At 45.2% G+C, this 23957-nt stretch overlaps 1 protein-coding gene across 3 annotated transcripts in view; it reads left to right on the top strand.

Annotated features, from left to right (window-relative positions):
• PTPN14 (protein tyrosine phosphatase non-receptor type 14) overlaps nucleotides 1-23957 on the top strand; it is a 174276-nt gene that overhangs the window by 117292 nt on the left and 33027 nt on the right. For all 3 annotated transcript variants that reach the window (XM_025921051.2, XM_086694539.1, XM_086694540.1), the window contains exons 4-9: nucleotides 7731-7828; nucleotides 10377-10444; nucleotides 16276-16346; nucleotides 17217-17304; nucleotides 20898-20986; nucleotides 23864-23951. In XM_025921051.2, coding sequence (XP_025776836.1) covers nucleotides 7731-7828; nucleotides 10377-10444; nucleotides 16276-16346; nucleotides 17217-17304; nucleotides 20898-20986; nucleotides 23864-23951 — 502 coding nt within the window. The remainder of the gene's footprint in view (nucleotides 1-7730; nucleotides 7829-10376; nucleotides 10445-16275; nucleotides 16347-17216; nucleotides 17305-20897; nucleotides 20987-23863; nucleotides 23952-23957) is intronic.

The following is a 23957-nucleotide window of genomic DNA, read 5'->3' as shown; positions in this document are numbered from 1 at the left end:
GCCTGTGTGGCTCAGTCAGTTAAGCGTCTGACTCTTGATTTTGGCTCAGGTCATGATCTTGCTGCTGGTGAGTTCGAGCCCCGTGTCATGCTCTTTTGACAGCGTGGAGCCTGCTTGAGCCTCTCTCTCTCTCTCTCTCTCTCTCTCTCTCTCTCTCTCTCTCCCTCCCTCCCTCTCTCTCATGGAGCCTGCTTGAACTTCCCTCTCTCTCTCTCTCTCTCTCTCTCTCTCTGCCCCTCCCCAGCTCGCATGCACACACGCACTCCCACTTTCTCTCAAAATAAATTAAAAAACTTTTTTTAAAAATCTGCATTTGGAGGGGCGCCTGGGTGGCGCAGTCGGTTGAGCGTCCGACTTCAGCCAGGTCACGATCTCACGGTCCATGAGTTCGAGCCCCGCGTCGGGCTCTGGGCTGATGGCTCAGAGCCTGGAGCCTGTTTCTGATTCTGTGTCTCCCTCTCTCTCTGCCCCTCCCCCGTTCATGCTCTGTCTCTCTCTGTCCCAAAAATAAATAAAAAACGTTGAAAAAAAAAATTAAAAAAAAAAAAAAAAAAATCTGCATTTGGAAATACATACATCTAAGGGCCGTTTGTACCCATTTCTGGGTAGAGCCTCTCCTTCTGGGAACCTACAATCAGAGACCCAGCTCTCTAGATTTCATTTTGTCCCCTTTCTGTCTTATAATGTTGTTCACAAGTGATTAAATGCATAGCTCGGTCTTCTTGCCCTCTGTCTACCTCCGGGGCAGGAAAGTGAAATTTCCCAGAGGCTGCTAGTGGGAAGAAAACCCAACACAACAGATCCGAATAATCCATGGGTCCACTTACGACTATAATACATTTTTACGGAAAAGCTCCTCTTACCAGTGTCTGTCTCACATGCTGTGGCACAATCTAATGGGGAGGAAGGTTGCTTGGTTATCGAAGCCTTTCCTTAGAGGCACTGGGATCACAAAAAGCACCAGGCAGTGGCATTTTTATTTTCGTTTTTACTTTTAGACTTCAGTGGAACTGATGACTTGGCCGCAGTGGCTGGGAATCAGATTCCACCCTCGCGTGCAGGAGGAGAGCTCTGAGCTCCGGTCTGTCTGGCCCTGCCTTCAAGAGCAGTGTGTTACCGTGGACAAGTCATTTCTTCTTCCTCCACACGGTTTTCTTCTCTAAAAACAAAAGGGTAGGACTTGGGTCTTGGAAATCCTTCCCTTATCAAACAACGTGGGCTAAATCATGTTCTGACGATGTATGCCCCGCGGATCTCTGTGCCCTTCAGAAACAAAGGCTTTTTCCTGCCCACCTTACATGACCACTGTGTCCACTGCCTTCTTTCCGTGCGGCTCAGGGCAGAGGGAAACAGAAATGGCTCAGAAGGCTTCGGCTCAGGAGTGGCACCTGTCACTTCCACCCCCATCCCATTGACGCCAAAGCTGTAGCACAGTCGATGAGGGAGGTGAGTGGGTATGACCCTCTCAGCGGGGAGGCTTCATGGAGAGCAACCATTTGGAGCAATAGACGTGGCCTCCCCCACTCCTGTCCCCACCATCCTGTGATTCGTGCTGACAATGTGAAGTCTTTGAGTAGAGGCGTGACCCAGACCAGCTCTTAAGGCTTTTATACTTTCATAGCTGTTCTCTGTTGGAGGCACTTCTGCTGAACTGGGTTTGGAATGAACATGTCTCTTGTGGGAGGGGTGGGAGAAATATTTTCAAAGCAACATGTACTCGGCCTCTGCGTTCCTCTCGCCTTATTTGTGGTTCTGCGGTAGTACAGTCCATACTTTTCAGAACACCACATGGAATTTCTCCATCAGAGAAGCAGCGACAGACCAGCAAATAGAGCAGAGTTGCATAAGGACTTAAATTCCCCTTACATGAATTAAAAAGAGATTGAAGATCGTAGCGGCACATCTGTAAATGTTGAGGATGATATTATGGGGTGTAATTTTCAAAGAGTTCTTTGATACGACGGTCAGAAGAACTGAATGCTCTATTGATGGGACCCAGTATGGTATTTAAAAAAAAAAAAATTTCTTTTCAGAAGCTTAGGGGGAGGAAGGAACTTGGAAAAGTCACTTGTTTTCTTGAGATTGGATGGAACTATTCCAGACAGATGAGACATCTAAAGACTGGTTCATATTATTTGTCAGTTTTGAGTTGTAATATTTAATAGCACTGACTATCAGGAAGCTTTTCTGTTTCACGTAGAGAAATCGGAATTTTAATCTTTGTGGATTCAAAACAAAACAAAACAAAAAACTTTGAAAATAGTAATGTTACCTTTATTCAACAAGCAGAGTTTTTTTTAATTTGTTTTGTTTTTTTTAACTTTTTATTTTTTTTTTATTTTTTTTTTATTCTTTTCAACAAGCATAGTTTTGTTCACCACTTCTTAGAGGGAGAGCGGAATCCTAACCTAAAACCACTCATTGGACCCCAGCAGTCAGGTGGGCTATTTACAGGTCTTTGAATATGAAAAATATTAAAAAGTTTTCCTTGTGAGCTCGGGGTTTCAAAGAGGATCCCTTTGGAAAGTTGGCAAATACTTTCCTGGCATGAGGATTGGTGTATTTTTTTTTCCCCTCCACCCAAAGCTATGACAGGGTGGAGTATACTTCCGTGAAATTGCATGTTTCCAAAATAGAATTCACTGTTACATTTTACTGCCGTTAGAATTGAATCTCTAATCAAAAATAAGCAAAAACCAAACATTCTAGAAATAGAATTTCAGCTCGTATTCTCTAATTTAGTCTTCATACAGGATGGAATTATCATACTTTACAAAAGTGCCTTTTGAGCAAAAACGTACCAAACAAACAGTTTCCAAAGTGGTTCACATTTCATTCTCGTTTCTGCAGTCTCACATCGTCACATCCACAGTCTCGTGTGGTAGTAACAGCGTATCATTAACTCTGTTCAGATTCTCGCATAGTCTGGATGGCTTCCAGGAAAGAGCTCTGCCTCTTCAGCCTCTCGTTTTTCAGCCTGCGTCCAACCTGAATGACCGGGAACAATGCTGCTGTTCCTTGCTAGTGAATTGGAACACACTGTTGCCTGGAATGGAATGGATCTGTACTAGAACTTCCTCACATGTTATAGAAGTGATAACTGTAGGTGAAAGTTGGAATCGGCAGGATGAGAAAAACTACGATTATTTCGCTGACTTCTGCAAGTTACATTCCTAAAGGGCCCTGCATGATCAAAGGCTCTAGCTATGGCAGATAATGCTAGGGTAACACCTTTTAAAAAGCTTCACTCTTTGGTTCTTAAAAGCTGAGCCCTTAGTAGTGCACTGGAGCGAGAACCATGGCGTCAGTGGTCCAAGAGAAGAAGCGCGCCCCTGTTGACAGTCATCAACCTCTCCAGGATATCCCTCGGCTCCTAACCAACTTCTGTGCACAGGAAGTGCTTAATAAGTGTGAATATCCACATTTCTCCTGGGCATGTAGAGCAGAAAATGAGTCAGAACCACTCAAGATGGCAGGGAGTGGATGCTAAAAGAAGAGATTCAGCGTTGTAGGATTAGGAGAAGGGGGTGAACTTTACCACTTTTCCTGCCTTGAAATTGTATGTTCTGGTTTGGTTTTGGTTGGTTGGTTGGCCTTTCTTTTCCTTTTCCTTTTTCTTTTTTCTTTCCTTCCTTTCTTTCTTTCTTTCTTTCTTTCTTTCTTTCTTTCTTTCCTTTCCTTTCTTTCTCTTTCTTTCTTTCTTTCTTTCTTTCTTTCTTTCTTTCTTTCTTTCTTTCTTTCTCTTTCTTTCTTTCTTTCTTTCTCTTTTTCTTTCTTTCTTTCTTTCTCTTTCTTTCTTTCTTTCTTTCTCTTTCTTTCTTTCTTTCTTTCTCTTTCTTTCTTTCTTTCTTTCTTTCTAATTCCATTCCCATTGTACTTTTCTGCAGTAAACTTAAGATTCCTTCCTATCCCGAAATTCTGGGTTTTGTGTTGTTGTTGTTGTTTGGTTGTTTTGTTTACTTGGTTCCGATGTCCTTTAACTTTTCTGAAGAAAGCTGCAGCGGGATCCTCTGGAAGTAAGATGAAGTAACACTTCCTCATAGTTCTTTTCTTCTGATTCCCCCACTTTTGAAAGTGTGATCTTCGGGGCGCCTGGGTGGCGCAGTCGGTTAAGCGTCCGACTTCAACCAGGTCACAATCTCACGGTCCGTGAGTTCGAGCCCCGCGTCGGGCTCTGGGCTGATGGCTCAGAGCCTGGAGCCTGTTTCCGATTCTGTGTCTCCCTCTCTCTCTGCCCCTCGCCCGTTCATGCTCTGTCTCTCTCTGTCCCAAAAATAAATAAATGTTGAAAAAAAAAAATTTAAAAGAAAGTGTGATCTTCAGAGTCTAAATGGCTCCTCTTCAAAGGTCTATCTCCTTTCACAATGAACTCTTGACACCTAAAAGATCCTTTGATGACTTAGGACCCTCTTGCTTTCCTAGGTTTCCACAAGGAGGTGTTCAGTTATCTAAGAACTGGACCGGTTATAAGCCTGAAAGATCTTCCATGAAAGACTCATGGGCAATTCTTAGTCTCTCTCTCTCTCTCTCTCTTTTTTTTTTTTTTTTTGCCTTCGAGTCTATTTTTGGTGTTGTACATTATATAGGTCTAGACAAATATAACAATATATATCATTATACGGATATGTATCAGTATAATGATATATATTATTATAATATCATCTGTTCACTAAAAATTTCACTAAAAATATTTCCTAAAAATCCTCTGAGCTCTTTCTGTTCATTTTTCCCCTCCCCCAACAACCCTTGGCAACTGCTGATCTTTTTATTGTGTCCATAGTTTTGCTTCAGAATGTCATATAGTTGGCATCATAGAGTATGTAGTTTTCTTTCGTTGCCTTCTTTCACTTAGTAACGTGCATTTGAGTTTCCACCATGATCAAGTCACCATATTTGTGACTTGATCACTCATTTTTTTTTTATTTTACTATCTTTATTTTTATTTTTTTACCATTTTATTTATTTTTTTAGTTTACATCCAAGTTAGTTAGCATATACAGTTCTTAGTCTCTGGAAGTGAAAGTTACCTCATACAAATGGGTGGAACTTTTACTGTTTCCTTGAGGCACAAGGCAGGTGCCAGAGGAAAACCAAGAGTCAGGCTAGGGCACAAGGAAAGAACATGGCAGATGATACTAAGGAAGAGCCTTGAGGGAAGGGAACACAAACAGGGAATATGCTGTGTTACATGGGATGGGAAGTAAGCTTCCACAGCCCATGTTTTCCCTCCTGGTTCAAGTTCTACTGAGCTTTCCCCCAGGAGATGAACTAATAATGTGCATCAGATTGCATTTTTAGACACAAATCTGCTCTTCAAGTGAGGCTATAGAACCTGAGCTTTGCCCATCATTGGCAGGGTGCATGTGCCTTGAGGCAAAGGCACTAACGTAAACCATTTCTGTTGGAGCTCTTGGTTTGCCGAATAAAACCATGGAAGCTCAGATCCTCGACATGTACCATGTGCAGAACTTGCTACCTTTTCCCCCTTGGGATGGGAGAAAAGTGGGCAGAGAGCAGGCCCTTATATTATGCGAGTGCATGGGACCACGTTTCTGTAGTGTTAACTCACCTCGAGTGAAACGTTTGGAGAGGTGGAGCTTGAATACGCTTGAGCCTGGGAACAGAACTTGAGTGAACAGGTGAAAGAAGAAAACCAGGAGATAACATGTGGCATATTTTAACTGTAGCGATCCAGATTTCTTTAGTCTGTGATGTTTCGATTTACTCTTGGTGTTTCTTTAACTTCATACACAATTATTGCTTCAGAATGTTTTCATTTACTCTGATTCTCTGCTGTGAATAATGAAGAGACAGGCTATGACTTCCCCTTTTCTTTGCATCAAACACGATTGTCCAAAACTCTGCCCCTTCCTCCATCCCCAGGCAGTGCCTTCACTTTCACAGGGTTTTAAGAAATATCCTACCTAGTATTTCCTCCTTACTGATTGCGCACTGTCAGAAACTGCTGCTTCATTACCAAAGACTTTTAACCACATGTTCTTATGTGTAACCTGTATTCCTATTTGTTGGGATTTAGAATCCATGATGCCTCTCACCAGCTAAGGATATATATAGTAACTAGGTGAGACAGAGCCCTGCCCACTGACCTCAGGGCACGGAGTGGGCACAGAGATTTTCTACACATACCAGGGACTTGTCTCTGAGAATCAGCACAGGCACTTATTATATACATTTCTCTTTAAAAAAATTTTTTTAATGTTTATTTATTTTTGAGAGGGGGAGAGACAGAGCACCAGTGGGGGAGGGGCGGAGAGAGGGGGAGACAGAATCCAATCCGAAGCAGGCTCCAGGCTCCAAGCTGTCAGCACAGAGCCCGACGCGGGGCTCGAACTCGTGAACCGTGAGATCATGACCTGAGCCGAAGTCGGACACTTAACCGACCGAGCCACCCAGGTGCCCCAGTATACATTTCTTGATGTGGATGGGAAGTAAAGCTCTTGATTCAGTAGTGGAGCCTGTAAAATGATTATGAATATTTTAGGTGAAAGTTAGGCTGGGTGTAGGAAGAACAGGGTGTTTGTCTATTACATGCTAAGTTTTACAAAAGAGAAGTATTAAATAACTCAGCGTTGGTCCTTCTGATTTGAGTATAGGTTTTCCCCACCAGAGCCTGACATGGTTGTCTCTACCCTGACCAGCAGACCCAAGAGGAGAGAAGAAATAGAGACTCCATTAGAGGAGACAGGGAGCCTGAGTCCTTCCCTCAAATAGGCATTGGATTGATATGTAATGACATCCATGATAACAAGGTAGAGATAGCAATAATTAGCTGTCAGTGTTTGTTGCCTCTCTCTAAAAGAGTTGAGCTTTGGATCACTCTTGAACTCCCTGCATTGACATGTCCAAGTTTAGAAAAAGTAGAAAGTCATGGTTACCAAGAGCAGAAAGGTTGTTAGCATTTGCCAAGAATTGGTGCTAGGAAAAGTCTGTTATAGAGGTGACTGTTTTAAGAGTATGGTCAAGGGAAGTGGAGTCCTAGGAAGAAAGGTTTGGGGTGAGGAGATATCTAAATGTGTAGGTGATTCTAAGAATACAGTGTTATTGGCAAGGAAACAATACACTGTATTTATTGGTTTCTGAGAGCAGTGGTCTACTTTGAGGTTTGATGTTGTACATGGGCACATTCTGTTCACCTGCGCTGTGCTGGCTTGAGAATGTACTTTGGGTTGGATTTTTGTGAGCCACAGACCTGTAGGGTTAGCCTCGCTCTCGGAAGCTCTTATCCTATCCATTAGCAGAATGCCAAATTATTTGGCCTCTTTGTGTTCTGCTCTACCAAACTTTTGAGTTTAAAAAAAAAAGAAAAAATGACATGTTTCTAGAACTTTTTTTGGGAGTGCCCCACTGTTGAATGTAGGCTGGGCAGCTGTGTTGCTGTGGGCAGCCAGGTGTGGAAGAACATTTTTATTCCTGATGTCTGTGACGCGGAATGGGTCCTTATCAGTATTTCATCCTGCGGACCTACACTGAAGTGATTTGATGAGAATGTTCTCAAACTGAGAATGCATGGGATGTGGCACCTGCCACATCAAAGAAAGATAAACACGGCAAGAGGGCACTTTCCATCTTTAATACAGCTGACCTTTAGCAGCATCACCTGTGCGTCCCGCTGTGCACACAGAGTTTGATACAGCAAGACATCGATGTCGTGGGAACATATTCCAAGTATGTGTTTTTAAGGTTATTTGTTCCTCTGTTCCCATAAACAGGTATCAGTATTACCTGCAAGTCAAAAAGGACGTGCTTGAAGGGCGATTGCGGTGTGCGTTGGAGCAGGTGATCCGACTGGCCGGCTTGGCCGTGCAAGGTAAGGAGCGTGGCGGCCGGCCCGCGAGATCGCGTTTTCTGTTTGCCGTGTTGCTGGCCTCTCTGAGAAAAAAAGTGCATTTACTGAAACGATCCCTCGGTAACTCTCACTTTTCATTTCAAGAGACGTTAAAAACGCAGACATAGTGATTTCTGGTGGCAGGCTGATGGACTTCGCAAGGCTGCTTGCAAATTGCTCACGCTTGTGTAATTGTAGTTTTATTTGAAGAAATAGCAGCTTTCATCCTGACTTTAATTAAAGCTACATGCAGGGTTTGTGGAACATTTTCTCAGAATGATTCCACTGCCCAGTGTGGTCATATTTTGTGGCTTCATGTCGTGACTCTTTGACTTTCACATCAGTTTCAAGTGTGATAGCTTTAAATATTGCAGTCTAATTTATACTCACACACTTAAAGAGAGGAACATATGTATATGTATGTGTAATGGCATCGATAGATAGATAGATATTGCGAAGCAACAAACACATAGTGAAGTACCTTCATCTTTCAATCTATCCTTTTTTTTTTTTTTTTAATTTTTTTTTTCAACGTTTATTTATTTTTGGGACAGAGAGAGACAGAGCATGAACGGGGAAGGGGCAGAGAGAGAGGGAGACACAGAATCAGAAACAGGCTCCAGGCTCTGAGCCATCAGCCCAGAGCCTGACGCGGGGCTCGAACTCACGGACCGCGAGATCATGACCTGGCTGAAGTCGGACGCTTAACCGACTGCGCCACCCAGGCGCCCCTCTTTCAATCTATCCTACTTCGAGTTATGGGAGCGATTGTTTTTACCATTTCTAAGTTGTTACATATATTTTTACATATATTTATGTAAAATATGTCACATGACTTTTACATATATTTATACATTACTCTTAACTGAGTGGTGCCTTAATTGCCTTTAGTCATATTGGAAACAAGAAGGTAAAATATAATTTTTTAAAAGAAACAGGTTTCCCTTTCAGAGACTGTTTTCTTTAAAATCACTTCGTGTCCAGACGGAATGCCAGCCGCCAAGCCCTTGCTGTGAGGACTGTTGTTGTAGAAGCTGTGAACTGAACTTCCCATCCCAAATTCTGAACTGAAGTTGAACCTTTTGGGTTCTAGAATGTCTAAAGAGGCAGACGTCCTTTGATCTCTTTCATCCCGGAGTATTAGCAGTTTAGCAATTTTTGTTGGACGTACGACTCCAGTAGTTAGCTATCGTTACCTTGTGGATGAAAATACACAAAATATGTTGTATCCCATCTCTCCGCTTAAAGACTGGAAAGGAAAGGAACGGTGCCCAGAACAATACGAAAGGACAGTTAGTGGTCATGAGAGAAAGATCATCAAAATGAAGGAGAAGACCCCCTTTAGTAGGAAGAAGAGAGAGAAGATCCACTGTGTCCCTCCTCTGCAAATTGGATCTTTCTCTTTTTAAAAAGTTTTCTCCTTTCTTCACTTTATTACTCGTTTTGGCCTCTTACTCTTCAATCCCTGGCTGTATCACAGGCCTCCTGGATCCTGGAAGATCCTGGTGTGATAGCTTTTAGGCTAAAGGAAGTTGGTGAACTAACTCTCTGTTCGCTGGGGTCTTGAAGCCAGCCATTCCCCTAGCTCTCATATTTGTAAAATAATTTTCCCAAGAACCCTTGTTGGGCCCTTAGGAAGACACATCCACTTAGTTATACGTCGTGATGAAATACAGTAACTGATGAGTAAATTTGAAGACAGGCCGAGCATGTGATTGTTGCCATCCTGAATGCCTCACCTAATTGCTCATTAGTTAAATGCTGAGTTTCTTAGGTGCGTCTCTGTCTTCTCAGCAATGTGTGGACGCTGGCCTTGTGTGTGGACTACCCCAAAGATACCTGCACCCATTTCTGCCTGATGCCAGATCTTTTGCATGAAATTAAGTCTGTATGCAGTTTGATCTTTTTTGAGAGCAGGTAGGATTAGATGCAAGGCATGTATAGATTGATAATATAGACATAGTTTCTTTTTGCATGTGCTCAGACATCCCATGGTGAGATGAAAACAGGACAAAACAGAATTTTTGGCATCTTGCAACATGTCAGCTTGTTTAGGAGGTGTAAAAATGTGCAGTGTTGCTTGCCAACGGTGATTTACGGTGGGAATTTCCAGCTGCAAATATATGAAAAGTTGCAGATGGGTTTGGCTCTTCAGTTCTCCCAATTAACCTTGAGTTAAAAAGCCCCCTTGGCAGATATTCTTAAGATAATGTGTTGGTGCATATTTAACAAAAACATAAGTATAGGTTTGTTTCAAATTTTTAAAATAGCTCAGGGATCGCTTTCAAATTTCCCCATTTTTTTCCCCTAGAAAATTGTGTAATAGGGTTCACATGCTGATATTTACAGTATTGCTAAGTAAAAGTGGTAACAATATCAAACATGTCGTGGCACCGTTTTTTTTTTTATCGAATAGTGAAGAAATAGGACGAAGTGGGAATAATAAATGTGGCGATAATTTTACCCTTGCTTTATTCCATCTTTAATTTCATGTAATAAATACTACCCTTCCCCCCGCTTTTCTTCTCAGCTGATTTTGGAGACTACAATCAGTTTGATTCTCAAGACTTCCTCAGAGAATATGTGCTGTTTCCTATGGTAAGTGTGATTTCCTTTTTCTTAATTAATTTTCTACCTTCTCTGGGTGTTTAATTGTTTCCTTTGAAAATCTCAGAGGATTTTACATACGTATATTTCCCCAGGGAGGAAAGTCCATGCATTTATAAAGTGGGGACGCATTTTATAAACAAACACTGAAAAAGGTACTTCTTCCCGCCTCCTCAAGGCACCTCTGTCCCCTGACACCCCTCTCCCCAGTCCCCGTTTCCACCTCTCCAGGGCCATGGCATTCTTCCTAACTTTCTGAACATATCAAGTTTGTTCCCATCCCAGAACCTTCGTCCTTGGGTTTCCTGTGCCTTCAGTACTGTGCTCCAGATCTTTCTGTGACTTGACATTGAAATCTTGAGTCAGATATCACCTCCTCAAAGACGACTCCCTTTTCCTTGACTACCTGTATGATACACTCCAGCCATCAACCACTTCCTGCTAAATCACCTTCTATGCGCATTCTTCAGGGCCCTTTCAGTATCTAAACGTGTTCAGTGTTGACGGATTGTCAGCTGGGACGTCAGCTCTGTGGTCCGTAGGCAGATACCCTTTCTGTCTTGTTACTGTTAACTGGCGTATATTCTGCACTCGTGAAATTTCATTGAATGAGTCAATGGAGTCAAATGCCCAGTCTTGGGTTAAATTAGGAACGAGGCTAGGTTTTAATCCCGGGAGAATGTATGTTTGCTGTTTGGAAGCTTTGGGGTAAATGAGAAGAGTTTTAATGAGGAGGAATTAAAATTTTTGAAAAGCTATACCTGCTGCAGTATCCTGGCTCTGATTTTAGAAACCCTGATCATTCATCACTTATTTTTTTATCAACTGTTTTGCCCAAAGCACTGGCCTGGGTAACTAACTACCAGGAAATAAAGTTATATAAGAAACGGTGGTTGTTCTCAGGGAAGCGGCCGAATAGTTGAGTAAATAGGAAGTTTGCAAAATCAGAATGCAAAGCCAAGAGTAATAAAGTGCAGTCAGGATTTTATGTGGAGAGAGGTTACCTCTGCTGGGGGGGGGGGGTGCGGTTAGGAAAGGCTTAAAGACTAATGGTGGGTGAGTTGTGTCTCAGAGGGTGGGCAGGATTGCAGCAGGCAGACAGGTAGGGAACAAGGAATGATCTAGACAGGGAGGGAAAGAGCAGGGGCAGGGTGGCATGAGTGATCGTGTAAGAGTCTGTGGTGAATCTGACTGTCGCTCAGGAGTGGCAGAGGGGAGTGGCAGCAGATGAGATGAAACATCTCAGGGCTAAGAACCCGTGGACTCTGGGGATTTATAGACCCCACACTTTGAGAACCGCTGGATTAGAGCAGTAAGACCGTTTGTGAAAGGAGGTCAGATGAGAATCATGGTGTTCTGGGCAGGAGGTGATTTAGGTATTATGAGTGACAAAAAGAACACGAAAGCAAAGCAAGAGATATTTTGGAAATCAAACGAGCAGAACTTGGCATCCAGTTGGCTGTGGCACATGGGAGAAAGTAGTGTGTCTGGTGACAAGGGTTCAAGTTTTGAAAGACTAGCATATGTAAGGCTGTAGTCATTATCCCTGTCAGGGCTTGAGATGAGCTTAGGTTGCCGCATACTTAACCTTTATTCTTATAGGTTAGGGAAATACTGCGAGATCTCTATGGTTTCATGAATAACTCTGTCCTTATTCTTCTTCCCGCCAAGAAAACATCTGTATCGTCTGATAAATCTGTTGTTTTTCATGCCTTGTTAACTCTACCCATCAAATTGACCTGCATTCAAAGAGATTAGCATATTACTTGGCGCAGAAGCTCTTCATAGGATTTGGTGTCAACATGCTTGAACCAACATCTCTAACATCTCAGAGGTTCCCCAGCGCGCTTGGGGAGACGAAAGTGAAGCTCACACCTTAGAATTTTAGAGAGCGTGCCTTTTTGTGCTAGTGGAGGTAATCAATTGGGTTAAGAATTTTCCACAATTTTTTTTTCACCTTTGTCTCCTAAAATGCTCTTACTCACCTAGCCTTTGGGCAGAGACCAGGCTTAGGTGCTATTTAGAATTTTTTATGGTGATTGCCAGCATGATACTTACGAGTTTGTAGATGTTAGAATGCTTTGGCAGGTCCCAGTGCTGTCTGTGAAGGCTGGAAGGGGTTGTGTATCACACCTTTTCCAGAATATGACGGTCTCCATTGGGCTCTGAGCAAATCAGATACCTGAACAGCATAGACCTCGTTAAATCTCACAGCGAACGAATGAATATGGATATGTTATTCTTGGATCCAAACTTCCCCTCCTTGGGATAGTAGCTACATACATTGTGACATGTGGCTGGCGATATACATTCAAATTGAAGTTACTTAAAGTTAAATAAAATTAAAAATTCAGTTCCTCAGTGGCATTAGCTACATTTAAAAAACACTCAGTAGGGGTGCCTGGGTGGCTCAGTTGGTTAAGCAACCGAGTCTTGAGTTTGGCTCAGGTCAAGCTCTCACGGTTTGTGAATCTGAGCCTCACATCAGGCTCTACGCTGGCAGTGTGGAGCCTGCTTGGGGTTTCTCTCTCTCTCTCTCTCTCTCTTTGCCCCTCCCTCCCTCTCTCTCTCTCTCTGTCAAAATATATACACTTTAAAAAAAAATAAAAACATTTCAGTAGCCACGGGTGGCTAACCCTACTGTACTAGAAAGCTTGGATATAGAACATTTCCATCATTGCAGAAAGTCTTGTTGGACAGCACTGAAGACACTGTGACAGAACCTGATGTCAGTGTGTATATCTGAATTGTGGATGTTCCTGGGCTTCTGCCCTGTCATTCTGCCCCATGTTGTACCCTGGATACATTGTGGCCTGTGGTCAGGTGGCTCACACTATAGGAGCCAAGCATTCTGTGCCCGTGTCCTGGCTGCCATTTACCGGCTATGTGAACTTGGGCCGTTATTTAATTCAGTTTATTTTAAAATTTGATTATTTGTCTCACCAAAGCCTCCATTTTCTCATCTAAAAATGAGCACAGCATGCCTACTCCAGCTGGGATAACTAAAGGAGAGAATGCACGTGACGTACGTTACTTGGCACATGGTGAATTCTCAGGAAGTAATTGTCCTTGTCATTGCCATCGTCATCGTCTTATGATTAGCATGACCCTCTTGTCTCTGGCACGCAAGCACAAGGAGGCTGAAGACTGTGCTTTTCGGGCAGCAACACTCCACGAATTTTGAAATGTAAGCAGAGGACAGGCAGAAGGTGCAAACGATCATTAACCTGCTCTGCGTGATTAGAAACTCCGGTTTGACGACGTGAAACTTTGTTGCCTACTGAGTTGCCTGTTGAGTTTAGTTCAATAAGCATTTATTGATCACTTACTGCATATGGAGAGCTTATAAGTGGGCATCATGTAAGAGCCCCGTGATAGGCCCGTAAGTGATGTGGAGGAGAGCTGGTGCCGTTAGGGGCCTGTCTGTGATGAAGAAGAGGGAGGGTGAAGGAGGAAGGGTCAGAGGAGCATCCGGATAACTGTGTAAGAGAGACAGTAGGCCAGCCGTGGGGAGGGCTGTATGAGCCACACTCAGAGTGGAAGAGGAAAGGCTTACTACATCCGGCATGGGGGAATATGGAAGCCCGGTCAAGGGAACGGTAGTTGAGACGAAACCTGAAGGACAGGGTGACGTTTCACTCAGTGTGATGGGCCCCTGGTGTTTCTTCCAGGAAGGCTCAGCATGAGTGTGTCAGGAGACATACAAGCATTCTGTTAGAAAGAAGGGTTTGCCTGAGGCCTTGAACCTTTGAGAGAGGAGGCCTGGAAGGGAAGGCCGGGTCACGCCGAAGAATGGTCTGAATGCCAGGCCCAGGTGTTGACCTAATTGAGCAGGCAGTGGGGAGCCATGGAAGGTTGTAAACCTTCTGCGAGGTTCCACTGGAGAATTCAAAGAGAAGACTAAATTCCTTTGGTGGGGGAGGGAAGATGGGATGAATGGCCTTGTTTGATCTTACAAAAGCAACCGAATTCGTCAAATGGCATTTCTGAGGCAGAGCGAAGAACAAAGCGAAGTACCCAGGGTACTCCACAGGTGTGCCGCTGTGTACAGGCATGCACTCTGCCATTTTTCATTCACGCAGGGCCGCTCGCGCCTTCCCTGTGGCAGGGCGCATACCTCAGGGAGGCCCCACACGCAGATGGAGGCGCTTGAATGGAGTGGGCTAGCAGAGGCGCACCTTTGGGCTTTTCTCCTTTCAAAGTAGGAAGCTGAGGTTTCATGGGGCACTTTCTGATCTTCGCTTACCTTTCTTTATTTTCTCCTACGGCCACATGCCTTTCATTAGCTTTTCACAATTAGTACCGCGTTAGGACTACGACACAATACCCGGATGCACACCTATCGCTCCCGTGTGCAAGCCACGCGGCATCTTTGCTGTTCCCCGGCGAAAAACGGTGCTTATTCCCTGTCGTGGACTTGAGTCATTTCAGTGGATGGCTAGACAGGAAAACAGCAAATTAATCAGTTAATGCACAGAAAATAAGAGCTGCCTGCACCTTCTCCGAGGTTTCTCGTGACCATCTGCAGGGCTATACAATTTCCAGCACCTCATTTACACCCTCATTTTCCAGATTTAAAAGATAGTGATTTTTCATGTTTCCCTGATTTGAGATGGGATGTTTCTTGCAGTTTTGAGGTGTACCTTTTTTGGGGGTGGGGTTTCATCCACGGAAAATTGTTAAATTGGAGGCCATCTTGGTATAGATGGTATTCTTGAATCCAGGGAATCGGCATTTGGGATGTTTTCTGCCAAACTTCAGCCCCCAGCCCTCCACCCTCAGTGTCTACGATGAGCCTCAGAGGGCCTCACCAGGACACGTAGCTCAGAGGCCCTTCTGACACCCCTTCTGGAGCTCAGAGGGAAGTGGCGCGTATATCTCTGCCCTCGTCGGGGTGCTTATCGACCTGGGGCAGATGGTGTGGAACCGGCCCCTAGGAAGGTCTGAGGCAGCTGGCCCTCGGCTTGAGCCTCCCCAGGCTACCACAAGGAATTCGGGGAGCTCTGGAATCACCACGCCTGTCAGAGTCTCAGGAACTGGTTGCTCTGGTCTCCCTGTCTTGGAATTACTCCTTCAGACCGTCCATCCCAGACAGTTCTGTGCTGGTAAACGTGTAACAATCCCTGATACATTCCCACTGTCAGCGGAGGGGTGTTGGGAAGAGGTATGTGCGATCAGCTCTAACGCCACAGGAGCCACAGGCCCCAGGGCCCTGGGATTTAGGTGCTGGAGACACCAGCGGGTTCCCACACACCGTTAGCTTATAGAACTCCCTACTTGTAGCCATCATGGCCTCTGCTCCCAAGGGTCTGTCAAGTAACATCTGAATGAGCCCTCTCTGCCTTCTGTAGCTCTGAATTAGTGCCCGGATATTGTGGTGGTGGACAAAAAGGCCAGGCACAGCCCCTTGCTAGGCTCAGCTTTTGAAAGGATAATGGGCTGGAAATTCATACCCCGATTGTTAAAAATACGTAAGTACTGACAAAGCAGTTTCAATAAAAGTGAGTCTGGGAGGCAGACAAAGAAGAAGAAGGTAAATTAAAAAAGAGCTATTCCTATACCCTCCAGAATTTAGGTGGCTACCCAAACTATGCCTTGAAAGAGGCATGTTAGTTATAAGTGGAGAACCTAAGTTATAGTGGAGAGCCATGTTCTAAAAGTAACAACGGACCGTCAGCCCGAAAATGGACAACTTTCAATTTGAAGCAATAAAGGGGAGATGGATGAAGTGAGGCTAATCAGGAAAACCTTCTGGAGAACAGAGCTTCTAAGGTTTGTTCCTAACAAACAGCAAATGACCTCAACTGCTTCTGTTTTGATAGGATTTGGCCCTGGAGGAGGCCGTTCTGGAGGAGCTGACCCAGAAGGTAGCCCAAGAACACAAAGCCCACAGGTAGGGCCCGCCAAGGCACTTGGCTCCCACCCCCGGCCCCCGGCTGTGCTCTATCCTGCACGTGGCTCAGCCCTGTTCCCAGACGCGCAAATAGATTCATAACCTGTGTGCTTGCCCTGCCTCCCCTTTTTCCTGTTCTTTTTTTTTTTTTTCTTTCTCTCCCTTTCTTTTTTCCTTTTCTTCTTTCCGCACCAGCAAGCCCACATAGATGTGAAGCTGTTAGCCAGGAGAACTCTTCTCTCTGACCTTCCGAAAACTGTTGCCAGAGCTGGGGAGACTGGGGCTGCTTGAGTTAAGAGTGAAGACCTAAAAGATCTGCTTTGGATGGGAAAGTCAAGGTCAAGAGGGAGAGGAGGCCCTGAAAACTTCTTATCAGGGCTACGTGGAGCTCTCTGGGACCAGTGGAAAACGAGCAGCCTTCCTTCCGACTTCAGAGGACCTGTGCAGTGGTCCTAAGCTCTCTCTCGTTTTGGCCACTTGGCTCCCAAAATAGCATCCTCATAAACTTTTTCCTTGTTTCTTAACAGTGGAGATTTTTTTTCCTAGGTGGGAGAAAATAACTTTTTTTTTTTTTTTTAAAGCAAGCAGCATTATTCACAGGGATGTCTGGAATAATTAGTGTTTATAGGGCTGTGGTTCTTAATTAAATACTTTACCTTCCTCTGATTCTTCCCCGTTGAGTAAAGGCTGGTAGGGAATATGTTAATGAATTACTTAGTAACGTACCGCGTCCTCACAGTTGGGTGATGATTGCTCTTCCCAGAACTGGAGCTAAACCACAGCTCTGGAATTTGCCATCAGGAGGGTCGGATCTTCCACTGCCTTTGTTGCTCTTAACCATTTCCTTCTTTGACACTGTTTCGGTTTTAGTGGAATCCTGCCCTCAGAAGCCGAGCTCATGTACATCAACGAGGTGGAACGTTTGGATGGATTTGGACAGGAGATCTTCCCTGTGAAGGTAACATACCCTGGCCTGTCCTCACTTCAGCTTTCTCAGAATGGCTCAGGTGGTTGGAAAACTAGTGATAGGCAACCGACCAGAGCGACCTGGCTTCCTTATCGCTACGTGGCATTAGATGGCGAGTCCTGCTTACTTTAGGTAAAGCAAACACTTCTTAGCTAAGAGACTTTGAAGTTTTCCATGGTCTTGGGCAGAATATCTTGTTTGTAAGACAACCGTCTGAGTGAGTACCAGACAAACACCAGCCCATCCACCGGCCCTGGGAAGGTATGCGGTCACGTCCAGTTCTGCGACAGGAAAGCAGCTATTAATATGAAGACCCTACCTACCCAGTAGTTTTCTTTATTCGCTTCTTCTCTCCTCTCTTTGAGCTGATACGGGGATCATCGCTTGTGAGGCAGAGTGAAACCTTTCCTGTATGCAAGCACACTTTCTTTCTCGAGTTCTATAGAGCCTCCATTGTGGGTTTCCAGCCCCTTAGGTGTTTTCTGGAAACCGTGCCTGGGAAACTGTTACAGCACATCACATCCTTTGCAACAGATCCACCTCCTGAAGTGGGTGTGGTTGGGGAGGGGGGTCACGGTGCATGGTCATTTATAGAGTTGGGCCCGTACTCCAAACTCATTTTCTTCTCTCTACTGACCCACTGCGAAAGACGGAGTTTTGTCAGAAACCTAAAGCAACTGGCACATTTCTGCAATTTGGGAGATGGTGCAATTTTAGCACAAACATTTCATTCTAAACTGGCTCCGCTGGCTGTTTTATAAGTGTTCTGTTCCTCCTCTGCTGCACGCTTGCAATTTGCCTTAATGAGAACTGCCCATGTGCATCAAGTAGAACGAGCAGGGTGGCCGCAGCTTGTGGAAAGGGCTAAATGGCTCTTTTTTAGATTTGTTTAATTTTCTTTTGCTTCTCTAATGGCCACCCTTCGTAGGGTTGTAATCCATTTTCCTTGCAATAATGCCTTATGAAGCCATCTGCATCCCACTTACATTTCAGCAGCCCATATATAGTCATGATATTCTGGGCCATTGAAAAACCAGGGTAAACTTCTCTCCACTTCCAGAAAACTGACTTCTCAGTCCCAGGAAGTCGGGGGTTTCGTTGTGCTCATTTACTCGTGTTGTTTTTGGTCATTCTGGGCTGTGGGAAACAAGAGCAGTGGAGATAGTGTTGAAATCCACTGTGCCCGTTCCCCGATGCACTTTCTGGTATGTTCTTTTGTGGGAAGAGCACAAGGCAGGTACTGTCTACCTTGGTCCGAGTGGGCAGACAGGCACTGCTGACTCACTGCCTGTGCGTGTGACTTAGCTGGGTGTCTTCTGTTTCCCCACGTGTCTGTTCATGACTAAGGTGGCCACCTACCGACCACCTGACATCCCCGGAGACAAGGATGATGGGAGGGGCAGCAGGACCGGTGGGGCGGTGCCGTGATCAGCTCTGAGATAGGTGAAAAGGCAGGAAGGAGAGTGTGCAGGGGCAGACTGAGTAGTGATGGAGCCCCAAGTAACGTACATGGGCTTGCTATGGATACGTTTTAGGGAAGAACATTTCTACGTAGCGTGGGCTTTTCCACAAGCGATTCTTCAAAGTTTCTCAAGGCCGGAGGAGTACCAGTCCACTTCCTGACAGGTCCGCCCCTCTCGCCTCCACACACACAGGCGGGCCGCTGCCTCGGTGGCTCCCTGCGTTGTCAGAGCACCGGGACACAGAGAGGGTGCTTGTGTCTGGAGCCTCGATCCTTAGCCGAGTGGGACACCAAGCCCCTAAGGTTTGACAGATGCAGCGTCTGGGCCTCGGTCCTATGTTTTCTCCATTGCTCGGCCCTGGTGAACTGCTCCTGCCGCGCCCCCACCCCGACTGGCCCGCTGCACCAATGGACCTACTGGCAGAGTGCCCCGGGAAGGCTCTCTCTGCAGGATTTTCTTTCTGCTTCGCCTCTCCACTTCTCCCGACTTCTTTTCTCACAAGTGTTTTTCTGCATGTCACCTACCTTGTAACTGCTCCTGACAACCGAGGCACTTCCTTTCCTTCCCTCTCCACCCTCTCCCAACCCTGTCTCTGCTTTGCATCCAGCCGTTGTCTTGACCTCGCTCTGTCCCTGTTAGAAGAGCCCTGTTCTAATGTGCGCTTTGCCGGGCGAGCTGGAGAGACATCCCTGTGATGGGGCACTGTTGTCTGTGTGTCTTACACGGGATCAAGGGTTCTGAGGAATGCAGACATCCTTCTCTTCCATCCCGTGTCTAGTCATGCGCGCCTCTCTGCTCCCTCCACAAAGAAGGTATCCCCCAGGGAAAGCAGGGGGCTGTGACAGTTTATTCCCCGGATGGTGAGCCTTGTTCCTGCTCTGCTCCCAAGCACGCCGGCAGCAGGTTGGGCTCTCCCAGACAGGAGGCTGGAAGCATCTGACCGGACCAGGAGACCAGACTTGAAGATAAGTCATCCGGGCTTCCTCAGCACAGGGCCCAGCAGATTTCCCGACAGCTCTGTAGTCCTCGTGCCCCTCCTGTGCTCACGAAGCTCCCAGCCAGCACTTAGCGTCCCTCTCTGGAACATGAATATGTGGCCCAGCATCACCCCACAGGGTGTCCTTACAGGAATGACAGAGGCCAACACAAAGAAAACAAAGCGGCCTGGAAGACGTAGAGACTCTGCCGGGTGAAGAACTCCCCGCCCAAAATACCATACTATGAGTCTCCACTATATTACATCTTTCAAGGAATAGATTGCTTTTAAAAGAGAATGTTCAGAAAATAATTTAAAAAAAAGAAAAAAAAGAAAGGAAAGAAAAACTCTCAGAAATTAAAAATGTGATATCAGAAATGGAAAATGTAATAGCTTGCAAGACAAAATTAAGAAAATCTCACCAAAAAGTGAAGTTTGGAACGTGGGAGGTGGGAGATAAAATTAGAAGGCCAGCCCAGGATGTCCAACGTTGGAATAATGGGAGTTCCAGAAGTGAACAGAGGAAACAAAGCTAGTAATTCGAGAAAGTATCCCAGGACTGAGGGGCATGAGGCTCTAAATTGAAACACCAAGCACAGTGGATGCAAATAGACACACACTAGGGCATTAGGCAGGGGAAGTTGATGTCTGTAGGGAGAGGAAATGGTGGGAACAAGTCTGCTGTTGGCTTCTTCTAAAGAGGTTGCAAACAATGTGCTCATTTCTTCAAACTGCGGGCTTATATAATCACACGTGTAGAAACACATACGTAATCAAACTACACACACGTATAATTTTGATTTAGAAAAAACGTAAAAAAGATACTAATAGACGCTCGTGAAAGATGAGATCTTAAGTGCCCCCAAATCTGAGACAATCCTAAAAATCTCTCTTGGACAGGCAACATGTGGTGACAAATTCAGATAAAAGATGCATGTATATGTATATAGTCCACTAGGCTGTGCAGCGGCGTGAGTTCCTTCAGGACCAAGTTGCCTTTCGTCCGGATGCTGTCTGTGATTCTTTCATTTATGGGCAGGAAACGGGGTGTGGCCCCCCCGGGTGGGCTGCGGCCCACATGCTCAGTTCTGCCAGGTCGCCGGTGATCTGTTTCATCACGCTGCTCTTCTGTTGATCTTACGCAGGACAATCATGGAAACAGTGTGCAGCTGGGCATTTTCTTTATGGGCATTTTCGTGAGAAACAGAATTGGAAGACAAGCAGTGATACACAGGTAGTCTTCTTCATATCTTTTTCCTTTTTTCTTTTTCCCCTGGAGGGACTCTCGAAAACCCTGCTCAGTAGGACAGGTATCCCAGCGAGTTGAGAGCCAGATGGTGGGTCACCATTGAGCTTTTCTCAATTCAGAGAAGATCAGCCCTCTGTGCGATTCGAGCGCTAATGGAGAAATGCATCTCACTTCTCCTGGAGGCCCGTTTGGGGGTGGGGACTCTCACCTGAGTCCAGGAAAGGTGCCCTGGAGCCAGAGACCTGGAGCTAAACTCTGTGAGTCTGGTTGGAAGCAGGCCGTCCAGTCAGTCCTTCAGTCCAGAGTGGCTTCTTCCCATTTTCCATCACCCTCCGCCTAACCATATGTGCTAGAAGAGTGAGGACTGATTTTTATATTAAAAATGTAATGTATTTATGAAAGTGCATTTTGAAAAACATTGAATTTGTTATCATGAATTAAAGGGATTTGGTACTTTTTCATCATTTTGCATTTTAGAATTCTTTTTCTAATGCTTATTTATTTTAGAGAGAGTGCAAGCAGGGAAGGGGCAGAGAGAGAGGGAGACACAGAATCCAAAGGCGGCTCCAGGCTCTGAGCTGTCAGTGCAGAGCCCGACATGGGGCTCAAACTCATGAACCGCTACATCATGACCTGAGCCGAAGTTGGATGCTCACCGACTGAGCCACCTAGGCACCTCTCATTATTTTGCATTTTAAGCCCTCTTCTCCGTTTAACGTGAGAGACCAGTGTCTCCTCGGGTCACGTGTCCGGGAGCTTGCTCGTGTTGGCATCCGTAGTTGCTACCGTAGTGTCAGTGATCTCAAAAGCTGCATCCTTGCTTTCATTTACAAGGGCAGTGTGGCCAGTTATTTACTGGAAGACGAGCTTTCTTGTACATGCATCTGGTAGGCATAGCTGTGCACCTAGGCCAGATCATCAAAGACAGCTCTTAGAGTCAAAGCAAAGTCCACCTTCTGGGCGTGGATCTTGCCCAGCTGTGTACTCTCTGGATCAGCAGTTGATCTGGGTCATTTTGCAAGTATTTTCCCACCAAAAGCTTCCTAATTGGCTTCCCCCCAAACCCTGCCCCCCTCTGCCACTAGGTCCCTACCCTGCCATTATTTTTGTTCATTTATTTTTTTCTTGCTCTGTGAAAGGGGACATTATTGAAACAGGAGTAGGGGGAAGATCTTGGTGGCTGAAGAATAAACTTTTTGACTTTTGGACATATTCAGTCAACTCCATACACGTACAATAAGTTACAAATGGGTCAAGCAAAATGCATAAATTAGGCAGCGATATAACTATGAATTTTTATGCCCATTTAAAGCTGTTCGGGCATTTTGTCCCACACAGTTCTTCATAGCTGAATCAATGCTTCATTTTCTCCTTGAGCCTGGAGAAGTAGACAAGTCTTACGTTTCAGTTGTGGAGGTTAAATAGAAGAAAATAGCAGTTTGAAACTCTGCTGATGGTAAGCCACTCATAGGCTTGGTTCGGTTCCTTAGGAACTGCTTCCGGACTTCTTCCTCCAGTCCTTATCTCGAAAGCCCTATAGGCTGGGAATTTGCTTCTGCCATGGTCTGCCGTGGTGTCATGGTAATGATGCCCCTAGGGGAAGTCGCATGGTGGAGGAGGAGTGGATCCAGAGTTTTGGCAGTCGGTTTGAAGGAATGGAGCCTGAGGAAACCAAATATCTCTTATCTCTAGAGACCTTCATTGAGGAGCCTGTAGCTCTGGGTCGTGTAGATGTAATCTCTTGGAATTGTAAGTCAACCGACAGCTCTACTGATCACCTGTAGAGAGTATGGCCCCAGCAGATATACATAAACACAGTTGGTCCTGGAATAATGGAAAGGTGACTGGAGGAATGCCCGTAAGCCCCAGTATGGAACTCGTGCATCCCCAGTGAGCAGAGTGAACGTGGCCAAGTCCTGTACTCGTTTGTGCCTCAATTGTCTCATCTCTAAAGGAGGAACAAAACTAGCTGCCTTGTCGACCTTAGAGAGTCGATAAAGGAACCGTACTCTATACAGATGGGAGGCAATATTACTACTTTTAATTCTCTCAGCCAACATCCATTGCATGTTGAATGCCGGGTGCTTGGCTCCGTGCTTGGAATACAGACACGAAGACAGCAGAATCTCTAGGCATGGCGTCTTTGGGCTAGTCTGGCTTCGTTTGGGATCTAGTCACAGAGGTCAACAGTTGTAATACCACGTGGTGACTGATAGGGGACTATACGCATGCGTGTTGTCAGGACGAGAAAGAGAGAAGGTGACTTCTGAGCTAAGTCTTGAAGGAATCATCTAGGCAGAGGATAGGGCAGTGAAGGTTGGCATGAAGAGGGAATTGTAGATCGGGGCACAGAGTGAAGGTAGACAGTAGTAAGAGGCGGCTACAAACTGACTCCAGGCAGAATGGGAAACTACAGCTTACCTTCCCAGGCACTTTCTCTTGGTGGCATAATCAATCTGTAGCCTACGCTGCAACACAGAATCTATGTGGATTCTTTGGCCTAGATTCCTGAAAACACGTGACTTTGAAATAATATGCTCCTCCATATGCTTTGCAGTTTGGAAATGTGAAAAACAAGGCAGACGTTCCTTGAACGTTTTCCTCATAACTAGTCATGAAGGAAAGTACACCTTATGAACAGCAGTATCCAGATTTACGTTATACGGTTTCCTTAGCTATTTAAGTTTGACCCGGGGTGTTTTCTTTACTTTTTTGCTTGGAGAGAAGGCACATTTAGCTTTTAAAACTATAGTTAAATCGTAATTTGTAAAATGAGACGCACCAGCAGTGATGACCCTCCTGTGCTGACTCATAACTGCATGGAACCTGCCTGGCAAACCCAGTTGTTTTTCTTGTGACCAGGTGGAATGACATCGGGAATATCACACACAACAAGTCGACTATTCTGGTGGAGCTCATCAACAAAGAAGAGACGGCCCTCTTTCACACGGTAAGC

This window comes from Puma concolor, chromosome E4, assembly GCF_028749965.1.
Source record: "Puma concolor isolate L17-30 chromosome E4, mPumCon1.1.hap2, whole genome shotgun sequence".
In the NCBI taxonomy this organism is placed as follows: Eukaryota; Metazoa; Chordata; class Mammalia; order Carnivora; family Felidae; genus Puma; species Puma concolor.
Note: the sequence above shows the minus strand (reverse complement) of the source record. Positions and strands in the feature narration are given on the sequence as shown.